This window comes from Halichoerus grypus, chromosome 2 (assembly GCF_964656455.1).
Source record: "Halichoerus grypus chromosome 2, mHalGry1.hap1.1, whole genome shotgun sequence".
In the NCBI taxonomy this organism is placed as follows: Eukaryota; Metazoa; Chordata; class Mammalia; order Carnivora; family Phocidae; genus Halichoerus; species Halichoerus grypus.
The window spans coordinates 209365137-209382916 of record NC_135713.1 but is presented as its reverse complement, the minus strand read 5'-3'; the positions used below and the strand labels follow the sequence as shown (position 1 = coordinate 209382916).

The window sequence follows — 17780 nt, the reverse complement described above, 5'->3', positions numbered from 1 at the left end:
TTTCTCGGTTTGTTTCTCTCTCTTTTTTTTCCCTTTGTTCGTTTGTTTTGTTTCTTAAATTCTGCATGTCATTGAAATCATATGATAATTGTCTTTCTCTGATTGACTTATTTCACTCAGCATAATACCCTCTAGTTGTATCCACGTCATTGCAAATGGCAAGATTTCATTTTTTGATGGCTGCATAATATTCCATTGTATATATATACCACATCTTCTTTATCCATTCATCTGTTGATGGACATTTGGGCTCTTTCCATAGTTTGGCTATTGTGGACATTGCTGCTATAAACACTGGGGTGCAGGTGCCCCTTCGGATCCCTACATTTGTATCTTTGGGGTAAATACCCAGTAGTGCAATTGCTGGGTCGTATGGTAGCTCTATTTTCAACTTTTTGAGGAACCTCCATACTGTTTTCCAGAGTGGCTACGCCAGCTTGCATTCCCACCAACAGTGTAGGAGGGTTCCCCTTTCTCCGCATCCCCGCCAACATCTGTCGTTTCCTGACTTGTTAATTTTAGCCATTCTGACTGGTGTGAGGTGGTATCTCATTGAGGTTTTGATTTGGATTTCCCTGATGCCGAGCGATGTTGAGCATCTTTTCATGTGTCTGTTGTCCATCTGTATTTCTTCTTTAGAAGAATGTCTATTCATGTCTTTTGCCCATTTTTAATTGGATTGTTCATTTTGGGAGTGTTGAGTTTTTGTTTTTTTTTTTTAAGATTTTATTTTATTTATTTGTTTGAGAGAGAGAATGAGAGACAGAGAGCACGAGAGGGAAGAGGGTCAGAGGGAGAAGCAGACTCCCCGCTGAGCAGGGAGCCCGATGTGGGACTCGATCCTGGGACTCCAGGATCATGACCCGAGCCGAAGGCAGTCGCCCAACCAACTGAGCCACCCAGGCACCCGGGAGTGTTGAGTTTTATAAGTTCTTTATTCTAGCCCTTTATGGGATATGTTGTTTGCAAGTATCGTCTCCCATTCTGTCGGTTGCCTTTTTTTTTGTCATAGTGAAGCTTCTTCCACATGGCCTCTTCTCTCTTTTTAGTTGTGTCAGTCTTCAAATCCATTTCTGGGGTATTTGGGATGCTTTGATAGTTGTCTAATTGTGTTCGTGGTATGAGGCATGCCTAAGGTCCTCCTACTCTCCTGCCATCTTCCTGCTCCTAGTAGGTTTTAGTTTTATGAATGAAAGACCTAAATGTGAGACTATAAAAATCCTGGAGGAGAACACAGGGAGTAATATCTTTGATATCAGCCGTAGCAACATTTTTCTAGATGTGTTCCTGAGACACAGGAAACAAAAACAAAAATAAACTATTGGGACTTCATCAAAATAAAAAGTTTCTGCACAGTGAAGGAAACTATCAACAGAAATACAATTTATTTTTGTGTTTTGATCTTGTATTCTGTGACCTTGCTGAACTTGTTTATTAGCTTAGTATTTTTTTGTGGATTCTTTAGGATTTTCTAAATACAAAATCATGCCGTCTGCAAATCAAGGCAGTGTCATGTCTTCCTTTCCAATCTGGATGCCTTTTATCCTCCTTTCTTGTCTGGTTCCACTGACCAGGAGCTCCATGCAGTGCTCTGAGTGCGAGGGCACCTTTGAGATGTTAACTGGAGGGTTTCGTAGGTGCCTTTTATCAAAATGGGGGAGTTCCTTTCTATTCCTATTGAGAAGTTTTATCCTGAATGACCATTAGATTTTGTGAAATCCTTTTTCTGCATTAATTGAGATTGTCATATAGCAATTGTTCTTTTTTCTGTCCTTTTCACGTATGACATTAATTGGCTTTCAGATGGTGAAGCACCCTTCACTCCTGGGGAAATCCCACTAGACCATGGAATAGTCCTTTGTGTATGTTGCTGGTTGGCTGGCCAGCGTTTGGTCGAACACTCCTTTCGTCTATATTCATGCTCAGTATTGCTCTGTAGCTTTCTTACGGTATCCTTATCTAGCACTGGTACCGGCTAATGTTAGCCACTCAGAGGGAAGTGGGATGTATCCCTACCGCCGCCATTTCTGGAGACTTTGTGAAGGCAACATATCATTTCTTCTTTTCTAAGATTTTATTTCTAAATAATCTCTACACCCAGCGTGGGTCTCAAACTCACAACCCTGAGACTAAGAGTCACATGTGCTACTGACGAAGCCAGACCGGCGCCCCCTTTTCTTCTTTAAATGTCTGGTAGAATTCACTCTTCATGCCATCTGAACTTGGACTTTCTTGTGGGGAGAGATTTTTAATTCCTAATTCAATATATATATATATATATTACTTTTTATAGATCTACTTGGATTTTATATTTCTTCTTTAGTCAATTTCAGAAACCCATGTCTTTCTAGGAATTGTCCGTTTCATCTGAATTGTCTTATTTATTGGCCTGTGGTTGATTGGGGCTTGCCTGTGGGTCTCTTACCTTCTCTGAGGCCAGCCCTGCTGTCTTCCTTTTCATTCCGGAATTTACTTGCTTGTGTCTTCTCTCTTTCTCTGTCTAGCTCAGGAGTCAACAGAGGACAGCTCACGGGCCAAAACCGCTGGCAGCCTGTTTTTTATGGTCTCTAAGCTAAAAATGGTCTTTTTTTTTAAAGTGTTGTAAAAACAAAACAAACAAAAGAATATTGGCAGAAACCACATATGGCCACAAAGACTAAAATATCTAATATCTGGCCCTTTATATAAAAAGTTTGCGGGTCTCCAGTGTAGCTAAAGGGTTGTTAAATTTCTTGTTGTTTTCAAAGAACCAACCATTGTCTCAACTGATTTTTTCTAGTGTTTTCCTTTTTTCTATTTCTCTATCTGCTCAAATCTTTACTATTTTCTTCTGTTTACTTTTCGTTTAGTTTGCTCTTTTTTGTTCTGTTTCCTAAGAAACCTGTCTTTGTTGGCACAGCCGGGCCTTAGCTGTGTCGCTGTGCCATGTTTTCCCCTCCATTCGGCTAGAAAACATCGTGGTTTCTTCTTCCACTTGCTGTCTGTCTAGAAGTACCTTGTTCATCTCCACGTGTTGGTGGTAGATTTCCACAGTATCCTCCTGTTTTTGATTTCTGACTTAATTTCATTGTGGTCAGAGAACATACCTTCTGTGATCTCAATACTTTGGACACTGTGGCCCCTGCCACGGGCTGAACGCTGGTGGGTGGTGCGGCCCCCTTCTCTGCAGGCGCCCGTCCAGTGGTCCCGTCCAGTGTGCGTGGTGAGTGTCGAGTCCCAGCTCTTACCCATTTCTCTCTTCAGGTCTGTGCATTTCTGCTTCTTCCTCCTGTGTTGCGGGCATGCAGGTGTACTCACAGCTGTCCTCTTTCTGATGGGTTGGACTTCTGTCCACATGCCGTCTCCCTCTCTGTCTCCCGTGAGGGTCTTCCATCCTCCCATGTTCTGTCGTTCTGTCTTTGAGCCTGAAGTCTGTCTCTTGCGAATAGCATATGGGTGGATCTTGTTTTGTTTCTGTGTTTGTTTTTTAAAATGCAGTCTGACAGTCTTTACTTCTGGTTAAAGAACGAGTTTAATCACATTTGTTGTTTTTTACTTGGCAGGTGTATGCCTGCCATTCCCTGTTTATTTTCCATCTCACGCATTCATTCATTCATTCCTCCGTTCTTCCCCTGCTGCCTCTGCCTTTTTTACTGAATAGATATTTTCCGTGGTCCTACTTAAGATTATTCATTTTTAACTCTTTTGAATTATTTTCTTAATGGTTGCTTTCTGGGAGTCTTACTAGTGTGTTGTTTTGTATGTTTTACTCACGTGCCTGGTTATCCTCGTGCACCGGCCGCTGTGTCTGAACACTCCCTGTGCAGTCTGAGGCCTCAGACGAGAGTCCACTCCCTCTGAGGTTCTCCCTGCTTTTTCCGGGTGCCTGGGAGAGCCGCCATCCTGGAACCACCAGGGCGGTGCACCTCAGACCCCTCTCACCCTGGGGAGGTCAGGGCTTCGGCCTGAGCAGCACCCGTCCCCCTCCCCAGTTGTGAGCAGCCTGGGCTCTGACTTCCCTCCTCTCAGAACCAGGATCAGCGAGGCCTTCGGGGCAAAAGTGGCTTGTGTTTTCTGGGTTCATGCCTTCACGTGGATCTGGGCCCAGTGCCTGCCAGTGCTTCTCCTTAACTCTCCGTTACTGTTGCAGACTTAAAATATTTGATACATCTCTTAGCTGAACAGAGCAGGAGTTTAGGGTGTCACTTCTGCAGGTGGAATTTGGAGGCACCTGAACTCGGGTCACGACCTGGCATGCTCAAGCTATGTAGCAAACCGTGAGCAGGCAGCTACCATATGTAAGTCCCTTGACCCTGTGCTTTGGAAGCAGGCTTTCAACCTAGAGTGTGGGTCCTGAGTGTGGAGGCCTGACCACGTAACTTTTGTCTGTCTTCCAGTCTACATGTCTGAAAGCCAAGCATAAGGACACTTGACAAAAAAAAAAAACCAAAATCGACTTTTCATTCTGCCATAGAGGGAGATCTTCCTGTGGCTGAGGGTAACTTTCATCTGCAGGCAGCCCATCCCACACTCCGCGTGTCCCAGGCTTCTGTCCGCCTCTAGCTTTTGCCTGACGGTGGTGGTCCCCGAGAACCCACAGCCATGCTCTCCCCGGACCATTCTCAGAATTCTCACTCAGAAATAGAGAAAAGGGAAACACTAGAGAAACTCAGAAGCTACTTAACTTGAAGGTCCAGGTTTCTTTTAGCTACAAAATTCTTTGACTAGATGAGTTTTTTCCTACCCATTATTTTTGTGGTCAGAAAGGAAACAGCATTTCATTCCGAATTAATGTTATTTTTATAAAACATCAAAATCCTTTGCTCTAGGCTCCCAAGATCGTTGTTTCTGAACTGGGTATCACTGTGGAATTCCAGCCGGTCTGGGGATCTTGCATGCTCTCGGGCGAACAAGTGTGGAGGCTTCTGAGCCCTCCCTCCTGGGCTCCGTGGGGTCAGGACTGTATATCCAGCCCTTGGGCTCCTCTCCTTTGCATTTCAAATACCAGCTGACTTTTGTTAAAACCAGCTCCTCATGTTTGGCACCAGCTGTGAGCCCTGTGGACCTGGACCAGAGCTGCCCCCTTTCCAGGACGGGCACTAGCATGAAAGGTGGTGCAGATCACGGCCCCCGGCAGACACACATTTGGGCTTCTTATTAAAATACTGCATGGTTTTCATGTGTAATAAAGACCTTTTCATCTTCCCATCTTTTCGGCCAATTTTTCTTCTCTCAAGATGGTCTCGGAGAACAAGGAGCTTCTCTGTGACCCACGGGCCCACTGTGCACTCAAATAGTGTGTGTACCTGTCGTGCTGTTTGGTTTTTGGCTTCAATGTTTGCTCGTTGCGTTCCTCCTTGAATTTCTCAGCTACTGTCAGTGAGCGTGTCAGCTGCCTCCAGGACACTCTGTGGACCCCAGGGGCTGACATTAGACGCCTGGGAGTGATTCTACTTCAGGAGGTGGTGGAAACTTACACTGGAATGTTCTTGAGAGCTGGGAATTTCTGGGCAGCTTTGCTGTTAGCATAGGTTGGTTTCTCAGTTAATCCCATATTCAAATTTTAACCCTGGCATGTAATTGCTGTGAGATCTTGGGGGAAATACGTAGCCTTTCCAAGCTTTGTTTCCTTTGGCTACAAAACAGGGATAATTTTAGCTCCTCTGTCTCCAACTGCAGAAGATCATGATAAATATCCAAAAAAAGAGTTTATGTGAGTATTTTGTAAATGGTGGAGTAATTGAAAACCCTGTTCAGTCTGGAGTGGACACTTCATTTGTCCTGCAAGTGTTTCGGAGGGCCAACCAAATACAGGACTGGGCTGGCCCGCAGTCTAGAAAGGCACACAAGGTGCCCCTTCCCCGTGCTGTGGGGCCTGTGCGCCGCTGGTGAGTTGTGGGGATGGGAGGTCAGAAGACTGGGGTGTAGATCTCTGGGTGCTCACGGGGTTCACAGGTAACTGTGCGTCCCTCTGTGGTGGTGCACTGGGCCTCGAACCCCAGGCCACGTTCTGCAGCCCTGCATCGGGTCTAGGGGTGGTCATGCCACGGGGCAGAGACCAGCTCTAACCCTAACCTGTGACCTTTTTGAAATACCCATATGGTTGTGTGCTGGCTTTTACCCGTTCCCACATACAACCCGACACAGGCACCAAAGATGGGTTTAGGAGTTGGTCAGAAATTTGTAAAATTCTGCGTGAGGCCACCAGACACAGGAGCCATTTTTCAGAAATTTGATCAGCAGACCTTCCCTTTAAGGGAGATTGCCCCTTTGTCCCCTGCCCTGCTGTCTTGCTGACCTGGGGTGTGACCTCTTGTGCCCCCTCAGCCTCATCTGCCCCTCTGTTCTGCTGCAGCTCCCCAGTTCTCCTGTGTCCCTTTCAGGGTTCCCAGCCTGGTCGGCCCTGCACGCTGCCGTAATTTCCAATTCAGGGATTGGAAAAGCCTCGAGTTTGCTCAGGGTTTCCTTTCCGCTCCTGTTCTGACAGTCTTTCACCCTGGGTTCCTCCTACTCCATTTTCACACCTGTGCTCCCCTCCTGCCTGCTCAGCTCGGGGCTCTGCTGCATTTGGTGCAGGACCTGCCCTCCGTCCCTGTCCCTTCCGCACCTCCTGTGTCCTTCCTCCACCTCCTGCCCCTCCCCCACCTTCCTCCTCCTCTTTCCTTCCTCCTCCTCCCCTTCCTCAGTCTCCTTTGTCCTTTCTTTTCCTCCCTTCCTCCCCCATTTTCCTTCTCCTCATCTTCCTCCCCCTTCCTCCTCCTCCTTTCCTGCCTTAGCCACAGGCCCCCTCAACTCCATTTATCACAGGTGATTTGATGAGCACAATGCTCATGAGGCCATTTTGCAGGAATATGAGTACAAGTACAGGCCTTTTAGTTTATTGCTCAGTTTAAAGATAATATCTTCCCAATGACAGTATTTTTAGTTCTTACATTGGGTACATTTGTACTCTAAAACAAAACACTGAAATGCTTTTTTATTGTAAAATAGAATATACTTATAGAATGCACAAAACATTCATGTGCTTTGAGGATTGATTAGGAAGCAAATATATACGTGAGCAGCTCCTGGTCAGGAAGTTGCCACGTGGCCAGCACCCCAGAGTGACACTTGCTCCTCCATCCCCTTGCAGAGTGACCATTATTCCAACTTCGGAATTATAATTTTCTTGCTTTTCTCTACAGTTTGCATTATGTGTACATTTCTTAAATAATATGGTTAATTTTGCTTGATTTTGAATTTTAAGTAAATGGTATAATACTGTGTCTTGCATCTTTCACTCAGCATGTGTCTGTGAGTTATTTGTGTTGGTGTAGCTGTGCTTTAGTTTCACTGGTGACTGGCACTGACCACAGTGACTTAGACGATTTATCCATTCTGGCATCCCAGACATCGGCTGGTTCTATCTGAATGCTGCTGCCGTGAGCATTTCTATATGTCTTCTGGTGCACACGTGCAGGACTCTTTTCCCCAGTGGGTAAAATTGCTGCGTCTTAGGGATGTGTATCCTCAGACTGCTGGATGACGCCCAGAGTGTGTGCCCTTGTGGGGCTTCCCAGTATCTCCCCACTGACTCACGGGGTTCCTGGGCCTGTATGTAGCATCTCTGTTGCCTGTTCCCATCTCTTGCCCATTTCACTGTTAGGTGTTCTGTCTTTTTCTTTTCTTTTCTTTTTTTAAAGACTTTATTTATTTGACAGAGAGAGACACAGCGAGAGAGGGAACACAAGCAGGGGGGGAGTAGGAGAGGGAGAAGCAGGCTTCCCACGGAGCAGGGAGCCCGACGCGGGGCTCGATCCCAGGACCCCGGGATCATGACCTGAGCCGAAGGCAGACGCTTAATGACTGAGCCACCCAGGCGCCCCTGTCTTTTTCTTTCTTGTTTGTGGGAGTTGCTTTATGTAAATTTAAACTGTGTTCTTTGCTTCAGGATGACGTGATGATGCCTCAGAGGGTGAGGCTACAGCTGGAAGCTGCTGCCCGGCACCCGACAAGTGTGAGTCCTGCATCTGTCCCCAGCATGTGTGTGTCCTGCGTCTGTCCCCAGCACGTGAGTCCTGCGTCTGTCCCCAGCACGTGTGTGTCCTGCGTCTGTCCCCAGCATGTGTGTATCCTGCATCTGTCCCAGCGCACGTGAGTCCTGCGTCTGTCCCTGGTGTATCCTGCGTCTGTCCCAGTGCGCGCGAGTCCTGCATCTGTCCCCAGTGTATCCTGCGTCTGTCCCAGCGCGCGCGAGTCCTGCGTCTGTCTCTGAGTTGCCGTCTCCTTTGAGGAAGCACCGTTGCTGCTGTTTGTGTTGAGGCTCTTCCATAGGGTAAGACTGCCCCATCAGAGCGTGATCAGTGACTGCTGTGTCTCTGGACACTCCCACTGCTCCTGAGAAGGAAAACGTGCCTTTTATTTGGGGCAGCATGCTTTGCTTCCGGTGCGCACAGAGGTCTTCTTGGTTTAGTTTTATTTTCATCAGCATTTCAGAGGCTGTGTGCCTGGGACATGGAAACCAGGCTGAGCACTCTCATGTGTTAGCATATTAAAGGGTTATCTTATTACCTGGAAAACCTCAGACTGCAGCTCTCAACTTCGGAAGGGCTCCCTGGTTGGTCCGTCTCCCTGGGCACTCATCTCCCGACAAGGAGGCCCACGTGGACCCGGAGGGCGTTGCGGGCCCAGGGTCACTCAGCCCTGGTGGCTGACCCCCAGAGCCCGGGTCTGACCCTGGCGTTCACTGCTCAGACATCTGCCTGAAGTTTTAGTGAAAATGTCTGAATTACTGTGATGATCACTGATTTTAAATGTTTTATTTATTTATTTATTCATGAGAGTCAGAGAGAGGGAGAGAGAGAGAGGCAGAGGCAGAGGGAGAAGCAGGCTCCCCGCTGAGCAGGGAGCCTGATGCAGGACTCGATCCCAGGACCCTGGGATCATGACCCGAGCCGAAGGCAGACGCTTAACCATCTGAGCCACCCAGGCGCCCCATGATCACTGATTTTAGAAAGTGTGAAACAGAAAGGTCTGCAGGACTACGTTCAAACCACAGTGCCAACTATCCCAGTGGACGGCCCCCCTCTTCCCCGGTTCCAGGCTCTGCTTGCTCCTGCCGTGTGCCCTATGCACACCCGCATGAAGCTTCTCCAGTGTCTCGTGCACACCAGCTCCCGGGGATCTGAATCTGGGCATCAGGTGGGGCCTGAGCTCAGCATTTCCACACGCTCTGGGTGCCGGAGGGCTCAGGCCGTCCCCCAGACCGTCCCTGGGCTGTCCCCCAGACCATTCCCGGGCTGTCCCCCGGACCGTCCCCCAGGCCATCCCCAGACCATCCCCAGACTGCCCCCAGGCCATCCCCAGGCCATCCCCCAGGCCATCCCCAGGCCATCCCCAGGCTGTCCCCAGGCCATCCCCAGACCGTCCCCCGGGCCATCCCCAAGGCCGTCCTCAGCCCGTCCCCAGGTTGTCCCCAGACCATCCCAGGCCATCCCCAGACCATCCCCGGGCTGTCCCCCAGACTGTCCCCAAACTGTCCCCGGGCCGTCCCTGGGCCATCCCCAGACCGTCCCCAGGCCATTCCCCCAGGCCATCCCCAGACTGTCCCCAGGCTGTCCCCCAGACCGTCCCCCAGGCCATCCCCAGACCTTCCCCCATGCCATCCCTATACCGTCCCCAGGCTGTCCCCAGACTGTCCCCGGGTTGTCCCCCAGGCCATCCTCAGGCCGCCCCCAGGCCATCCCCAGACTGTCTCCAGGCCATCCCCAGACCATCCCCAGACTGTCCCTGTACCATCCCCCAGGTCATCCCCAGACCATCCCTGGACCATCCCCTGGGCCATCCCCCAGGCCGTCCCCAGACTGTCCCCAGACCATCCCCGGGTTGTCCCCCAGGCCATCCTCAGGCCGCCCCCAGGCCATCCCCAGACTGTCTCCAGGTTGTCCCCAGACCGTCCCTGTACCATCCCCCAGGTCGTCCCCAGACCATCCCTGGACCATCCCCCGGGCCATCCCCCAGGCCGTCCCCAGACTGTCCCTAGACAGTCCCCAGGTGTGTGTAGAGCCCATTCCTGGGACAGGCGGGGCTCAGCAGACCATCCTTGGGAAACCTGCATGGTGTGAGGTGCTCAAGGAGGGGAGGCTCAGAAGTGCACAACACGACAGAATTTCCAAGGAGCTTGAATGACTTGTTCACAGAGATGAATTCGTTCTCTTCCAATGGCCCTTTGTTTTGGAGCTTTGGATTTAGTGCACTGACTTTCTGCTTCTTTCTCCAGCTGCCCCGCCCCACACACGACGCTGTGACTCGGGGTCTTTGGCTGCTGGTCAGGCCTGTAAACGCGTGCACACGCTCCCCCACAAGGGCTCTTGTCCTCAGGGATAACGAGGCGTGTTAGTGTTAAGTTAGATGCTGAAGGTTCCTAGTCCCTGAATTGCAACTACACTTGTGTTGCTTAAAGTTACACATTTTTAATGTAAGCATGTCCTTGAAATATGCCTGTAAAAAGATAAAAAATGGCCCCTCAGCTGCATATTGAGAAGCTACTACACTGCTCTTTGGGCTGGAAGCTTCCGGAAGGTGGGACGTGTGGGAGGTTGAGAAGTGCCCAGTTGCACTCCGTTGAGAAGTGGCCCCTCAGCTGAGGTCATGTCATGAGGGCCAGTGTGTGTCCTGGGGTCCTGACGGCAGGGGTCTGATGTCACCAGCCGCTGTAACCCTCAGGCGAGTGGGAAGCCAGCCCCCACAGCGTCCTCGTGAGCACTGTCTGCTAGAATGGGGCCGGCCGCATCGTCCAGGAAGTCAGCTGGTCATGGGCCTGAGTCATGGCTGCAAAACCTCTTCCCGGCAGCACATAGCCGAGTGTTTGAGGAACCGCAGACGCAGGCTTCCAAGTGGGCACAAAACTGACCGTGACAGACGGAAGGCAGCATGTGGCCAGTGCTGCCGAGGTCTGAGCCGGAGCCCAGAGCGTGAAGGAGGTGGGAGACAGTGCGGCGTCTGAGGGTGTGAACTCTGGGGGGCACGAGGGGCGCCTTCATAGGAGCTGCGGGGCCTGCGCGCAGCTCTGTGTCGTTCACCAGATCCTGACAGGAGACGGGAGCGGCAAAGTTTAAGAACCACAGATATGTGCAAATACGTGTATCCCTCGGCCCCCACAGAGTCCAGGAGATGCCTGTTAGACGTCCACAGTCATAGACTCTGGAATCTCTGGCGCTTTCTGGTTGGAAATGAAAAGATGTCAGAAGATGCTGTGACATCCAGTGTCGGCAGGTCAGCAGCTCCTCCTGGGAGCCGTGGGGCGAGTCGTCCAGCCCTGGGCCCTGTCCCCTCAGCAGGCCCCCCGGTGCCCTGCAGGGATCCCCACCCTGCCTCCAGGGAGGCTGACGGGAGCTCTCAGCCACATGGCAGGAGAGATCAGATGCACAAACAGTGTCGTTGGTCCCGTTTCCCTGTTGGGAAGAGGAAAAAGAATGGAAAGAAGCGTGTCTGGGTGGGCTTCTGTTCATAGTTTCTGTCTGTAAGGAAGATGGGGAGACTGGGGTTTCCAGAAGCTTCTTTCACTGGCTCTGGCAGCTGTGATGGCAAGATCTCAGACAAGCACCCCAGTTTTTCCCAAGATGAGACCTCACTCCCCACGAGGACTGCCTGTACCAGCTTTCCTTGTGTGGTCCACTTGGCACGGAGCACGTGACCCCGCGGAGCTACAGCCGGAGCTTGTGCCCTGTGGGCAGACCGCGCAGCCTCAGACGCTGCACCTTTCAGACAGAGTGATGCTCATACAGCGGGCGTTTAAAACAGGCTGTGCATTGAAACTTCTGAAGAGTTTGTCACCAATGTTGACGGTTTAGAGTGAGAGATGTTCAGATATGTTTTCCATACTGAAAAAAAAAAAACACAGTTTACTTCTTCAGTGGAATTGTTTGGGGTGGTTCTTTGTGCATAGGCGCAAATGGACCACCAAGTCTAGGGATGCATAAGGAATTTGGGGAAAAGGCATACTGTGTCATTTTGTCTTAATCTGAATTGAAACAACGTTGATTTGCAGTTTTATAAGTTTTATAAAGTTCTAGGTTAGAGTTTTTCTTGCTAACCTTATAATTAAATTCACTTGATGTTCTGTTCCCACACTCAGGAGAAGCTGCCTGCTCGTGCCGCATTTTTGTCCCAGCCACTCAGAGAGACTGGGTGACCCGTGCGGTTGCTCCTGCATTAAGCATAGACTAGGGATGTCACAAGTCTTGTTGACCCGGAGCAAAATCAGCAGGGTTGTTGCTGCAGGGCTGGGTTGTGTTGTTTTCTTTCTTTTTTTTTTAAATCATGACCTACAAAAATCTTAATTTGCAGTTGCTGGTTGGTTGTCAATTATGTTGTAGGTTGTTTGGAAAGAATGAAATGAATGCTAAATGTATGCTTGTTGTTGGTCATAATTTTTTAAGGCCATTTACAAGGAAACCGTATAATTATGAAGGAGAGGCCCTTGGTGACACTTCATATACCGGGCCATTGCCTATTTACTGCAGAACTTTTGGGGTGTCTGATGTTGGGTGCCACGAGGCAGCTCCCAGCATAACATCCATCCAGCCACTGACTGGACATTGCCGAGTGGAGGTCAGCTCTGGGACAGGCGTTGGGGTGAGTCAGGGACCAACTGTCTCTGGCCTGGGCCTTCCCTGTGGGAGTCTCCTGTGCAGAGGGGGAGAGCTGTGAGTGCGTGGTTTCAGGAAGGCAGGAAGAAGGTGGGGGTGCCCCACAGGAGAAGCGGGAGCACCTTGCAGAGATGTGTGTATCCTACAGCTTTTCCAGCATGGTTGATGGCCCCTCCACTGTGGCCTTGGACATCGGGCCCTTGCAGGCTGATGGTGGGACTTCCTACATCCCTGATGCTACCGAGTGAGTCCCCAGGGGACTCAGGAGGGTTCAGCAGTGACCTGGCCTTGCTCTGTGTCAGCAACAAGCTCGTGAACATCCTGCCTGGTGGGCACTGAGTTGTGGGGAGCTGGGCGGGGCTGGCAGGCACCTTCTCTCCCAGGTGAGGGGGCCAAGAGGGCCGTCACCTCTCTGTCCTTCCAACACGTGTACCCTGTGCTCAGTGCACCCTCACCCCACCTTAGAAGAGGGGCTGCTGCTGGCTCCATTCCCACAGGAGCCCACAATAACAGTTCACTGAGCGACACACCGTCTCAGCAGGGCTGACTAAGCCTGTGTCCTGGGAGCGATATGGGTACCTGAAGAGCAAGCATGGTCACTTCGAAGGGGACAGGGAGGAGTTTACCCTGACACGTGGGTTGAGAGACGGTGGACCCACTGTTGGCATCTGTGTGGCTCATTCAAAGCACGTGGTGGGCGGCATCCTTGCTTCTCGGTTGGCTCCTCAGGAGCAAGTGGCCCCTGGATGCCCAGTGTTGGCTGAGAGCAAGGTTTGCTGGCCCCACGGTCCACCCTCTGCCTCACAGTGCAGGGGACTGTCTGGGGACCCCTGGTCTGTAGGGCCTGGGTGGTGCTGCAAATGTGTGTGAGGGCCTCCGCATCTGCAGCTGGCCCTGGACGATGTCCATGGGGAAGGGTGTGTTGCCGGCCAGGGACGGGCCTTCAGACTGATCTGGTGTTTGGGGCTTCAGCAGAAGGTGACAGGAGGCCACAAGAACCCACTGACAGCCGAGCGGGAAGCCCGGGAGGTGAGGGAGCAGAGACGGCTGAGAGGTGGAGGCAGCTCACCTCCCACAGTTGGGGGGCTTCACCGGTCACACAAAGATCACACAGAATCACACAACAGAGCATGCGTTCCTCCACACACGCTGCATGTTTGTGTGACCGTCGCACGTATGTCTCGTGAGTGTGGCCTCTGCACACCCCCGGCCACAGCTGATAGTTCAGTGTTCCCGAGGAATCGGCACGTGTGTGTCTGGCTCAGCGGGCCCCCAGCCAGGGCCCTGCGTGTGCGTGGGCCTCACGGGTTTTAAGTGTGTCCGACTTGCCCAGTTTCCTAGTTGTGAGTGTTGGCAGGTAATTAGAAGTTGATCTACGAGTAAATTTGGTATTTTTGTTAACAGTCCAGAGGTCTTTTATTTTTTCACACCTGTTGTGCGGTGAGTTCACAGGATTAGGGTTAGAATTTGGGAGTATAAAAGAAGGAAAACAGCTAACCAAACTGAAACTATTAAAACATTGTTTCCATTCCCGAAAGTACCCACTTCAAGGACTGGATCCATAAAAGAAACGGAAGTTCTTAGTGAAATGTGGCTTTGTGGTAGCACAGGGCTAGCTCACCGATGAGACCGGTTCCTCCCTTCCTGCTTCCCTTGTTTCTGGGGCCTCGTGGGAGCGCCCGGAGCCTGAGGATGCTGCTCCCGCCGCCGTGCTCCCGCATCTTCGCGCTAAGGGTTCCCCTTCAGTCTGAGGCTAGTGAGGAGTGGGGATGCCACTCCTCAAGGGGCTCTGGTGTGCACCGCTGGGGCGGGTGCTGACCCGGCACCGCCCTCCCCACGGCCCCCGGGGCCGGCGGACCCCCCATGAGGTGCGCGGCGGCAGGCGCCCTCTCCTGTCACTTTCTGTGTCCTGTTCTACTGACCCTGACCCTTCTGCATTTTGTGTCAGTATCCGTCTCCCGCTTCCCGCCACCTTTCATGTTTCTCGCTGTGCGGTTCCATGTGATCTCCCCTGCGGCTTGCTAGCTCTCCCTGTTCTACTACGTTCTCTGGCTGGCCCGGGCTGTGACTGCAGACCCTGCTCCCACTCCCCCACCCCGGGCACGCTGCGTCTGCCCGTGCCGTCATCTTCCGCAAAGTCTGCCCCTCAGAGAGAGGCTGCGCCGTGACGTCTGCCTTCACACAGCTCTCCCCCTCGGCTGCCACTCACCACTCACGGCTGAGCCTGACAGGTTTCTGTCTCCTAACCACCTGCAGCCTGGCCGCGGCCTCCTGTGACCCAGGCGGCTCCAGCATCTGGGTATCGGGTGCAGAAGGCACCTCCGGGGGCTTTGCCTCGGTTTGTCCTTACCTCTTCCTCGCCACCCAGCTGCCTAGCCACGGGCTTGGAAAGACGATTTCTAGAGATCCGTTATTTCAGTGGTTTTCCTTGTGATTCTCAGTTTTCAGAATGGTCAGGCGTCCCGCCTACTGGCAGTGTCCGTGTGGTCGTGCCACCACACCCAGACCCGGGCAGGCCCCGTGCGGGCTGCAGGGAAGCCTTGTGGCGCCGGGACGGGGGCCGGTGTGGCGGGGAGTGGCAGCACAGGCCGTGAGTCTGCACACTGTCCCTTTGAGCAGCGCACGCCTTCTCTTCTCACACTTCTCAAAGTTTCCACCCTTTTTCAGTTTGCTCAGTTGCCAGGTTGAGGGGCCTGACCCGCATGGGCGCTAGGACCCCCGGCAGGTTCTGCGTTTCCTCCCCTCTAGGTATGGCACCTGCAGGGGTGGGTGTGACAGACGTCCAGGGGTTTAAAACAAGCACGGGTCGTCACAGGTTCTTTGGGGCTACCGTTACCCCTGCCGAGGGCAGGACCGCGGACAGGACAGGCAGAGGGAGGTCCCTCCCTGTGGCATTGCGGCCAGGGCTGTGGTGCTCGGGGCCAGTGGCAGTCTCCGGCCCCGTGCGGGGACACTGCAGTTTGTCAGTGACTGAAAGTCTGGTTAAACTGGACTAGACCTGCACTCTTGTGTGTTTATGTTGTCACTGACAGGAGTGATTATGAGCTTGTTGCTCTCAGATTCACCCTCCTGTGCACAGAGGCCGGAATCAGGGTGGGGCGCGTGCCCACCGTGCTCCCCAGCAGTGTACCCAGCCACCCACGGGATTAGTGCTTCGGTCCCTGCAGGGGGAGATCACGTGGGAAGAGCTGAAAGTAAGCCCAGGCATCCCTGGCTTTACCTCTGAAGGGTGGGAGACACCAGCCTTTGGACCAGATTCCTCCCCAGGGCGGCGCCGGGAGGGCTGAAGTGGATGAGCTGTGGGGAGGCCCTGTGGGCTACTGAAGGCGTGGCCACTAAGTGTGGGCTCTGCTGGGGGATGCCCGGCTCACCTCCGCTGCTTTCGTTTCCAGGCTCCCCCGATAGGCTGGCGCACACATGCATACAGTCCTGCATTCCTGCACCAGGAATCCTGCAGATCACACGTGTGCATGCACGCAGATCACACGCACACGCACACACCCCAGGTGCAGCTGGCCTGCAGGATGGAAGCTCTTGTTTCTCCCACGTCTCACCCTCCGACTAGAGTTTGCCTTGATGACTGGTGTTTGCACGGTGCTTTACAGTTTGTACGTGGCCCTGTTTCTTCCTCAGTTCTCCTGGTGGCCTTGGGAATACAACGGTGACTCTCCCTCCTGACCGACTACGTTCTGTGAACTTCACACTGTGATCAGGCTTTTCCGGGACGTTTAATCAGTGAGAAAGGAATATGGTGGTAAAAACTGATCAGCTAGCAAATTACTTTTTTATTAATAGGAAGTAGAAAACATTATGTCTTATATGTGATGAATAAGAGGAAAATTGATGTCACCATTAAATATTTTGTGACTACAGGCAGCCACCCCCAGGCCGGGCCTGCTTCTGTCTCCCCTGACGTGTGTCTGTCCACCGTGCCGTGTGCCTCACAGAGGCCACGTGCCTCCACGCAGAAGAGGAATGAACCTTTCCGCCTCTCGCGTGTACGCCCTGAGCTGTCTTGCCGAGGTCTGGGCACCAGTGCCGGAGAAGCAAGGATGGGCCGAGCCAGGAGGCAGAGCACAGGCAGGGCCGGTACAAACGGGCAGCCTGGTGACTCCATGGCGTCTCCGGGGGCCTCACAGAGCCGGCTGTGTGACCCGGGAAAGGTCCTCACCCGGGGCCCTCTCTGGGAGGGGGGTGGACGGCACGAATCCCCCCCACCCCAGGTCCACTTCAGTATGTCCCCGAACACTTGAGACCAGGAACATGAGATCCCCTAACAAACATGACCCCCTCTAACAGGGTGGCCGCATAGCTTGTCGTCCACATGGGGGCCTTCGGCGGGTCCGAGACAGCGGTCCTGGGCTGAGTAGTGCTGCCTACGCTCCTGGACACTGGTGGTCTGGGACTGAAGCAGGACATCAGGGGTCTGTCACCACAGGGCCACACAGCTATGACACAGTGTCGCCTTCCTGTGGCCGTCAGTCACTGCGGCTGGGGACGAAGCGTCCAGACCCAGGGGTGTGAAAGCCAGCCGTTTATCACATGCACAGATCCCACGGGTCGGGACTGCAGGAAGGGCTCCGCTCTTGCTGGGCCTCCGCTGGGTGGGGGGCTGGGGCGCCTGGGGGCTTCATGGCTTCCTCACCGCCTGACAGCCGCTTCCAAAAACAAGGTCCCAAGAGAACGGGCTGGTGGCCATGTCCCCTTTATGACCTTGTCTCGGGACCCCCGGATTCAGGGGGAGGGGACGCAGGTCAGACCAGCTGTAGGCAGAGCAGGCGGGTGACTACTGTGAGGGTCATCCCACCTCCCAGACCTCCCTCTGCCTCTAGTAACCTTCTTTTCTACTTTCTGACCTTTTCTTCCAGCCAAACTGGCAGGTCTCAGAGGCTCCCATATAGATTCAGAGTTTCCAGCCTGTAGGGACCGCCTTCCAGGACCTCGAGCTTTCTGCTAACTGCTGGCGGCACGTGCTCTCAGAGGAACCAGCTAACACCTGCCGAGAGCCTTGCTCTAGGGGCTTCTCCCCGGTATTTGGGGGGAGTCCGTGCGTCCTGCAGCACATGCCCTTCGCTTCCTTCAGCCTGTGCTTACTGAGCTCCGACTGCATCCAGGGTGCCAGGCCGTGTCAGCAGCCTGCGACCCAGAGCACATGTAGGGTGAAACACTGAG

At 52.7% G+C, this 17780-nt stretch overlaps 1 protein-coding gene across 9 annotated transcripts in view; it reads left to right on the top strand.

Annotated features, from left to right (window-relative positions):
* Positions 1-17780, top strand: part of QTGAL (queuosine-tRNA galactosyltransferase) — a 118189-nt gene that overhangs the window by 39540 nt on the left and 60869 nt on the right. For 5 of the 9 annotated variants that reach the window (XM_036092920.2, XM_036092898.2, XM_078066314.1 and 2 more), the window contains one exon: positions 7910-7975. In XM_036092920.2, coding sequence (XP_035948813.1) covers positions 7910-7975 — 66 coding nt within the window. Of the gene's footprint in view, positions 1-7909; positions 8030-17780 lie in introns of all 9 variants that reach the window. The other 4 variants (XM_078066310.1, XM_078066312.1, XM_078066311.1 and 1 more) reach the window with 1 other exon arrangement.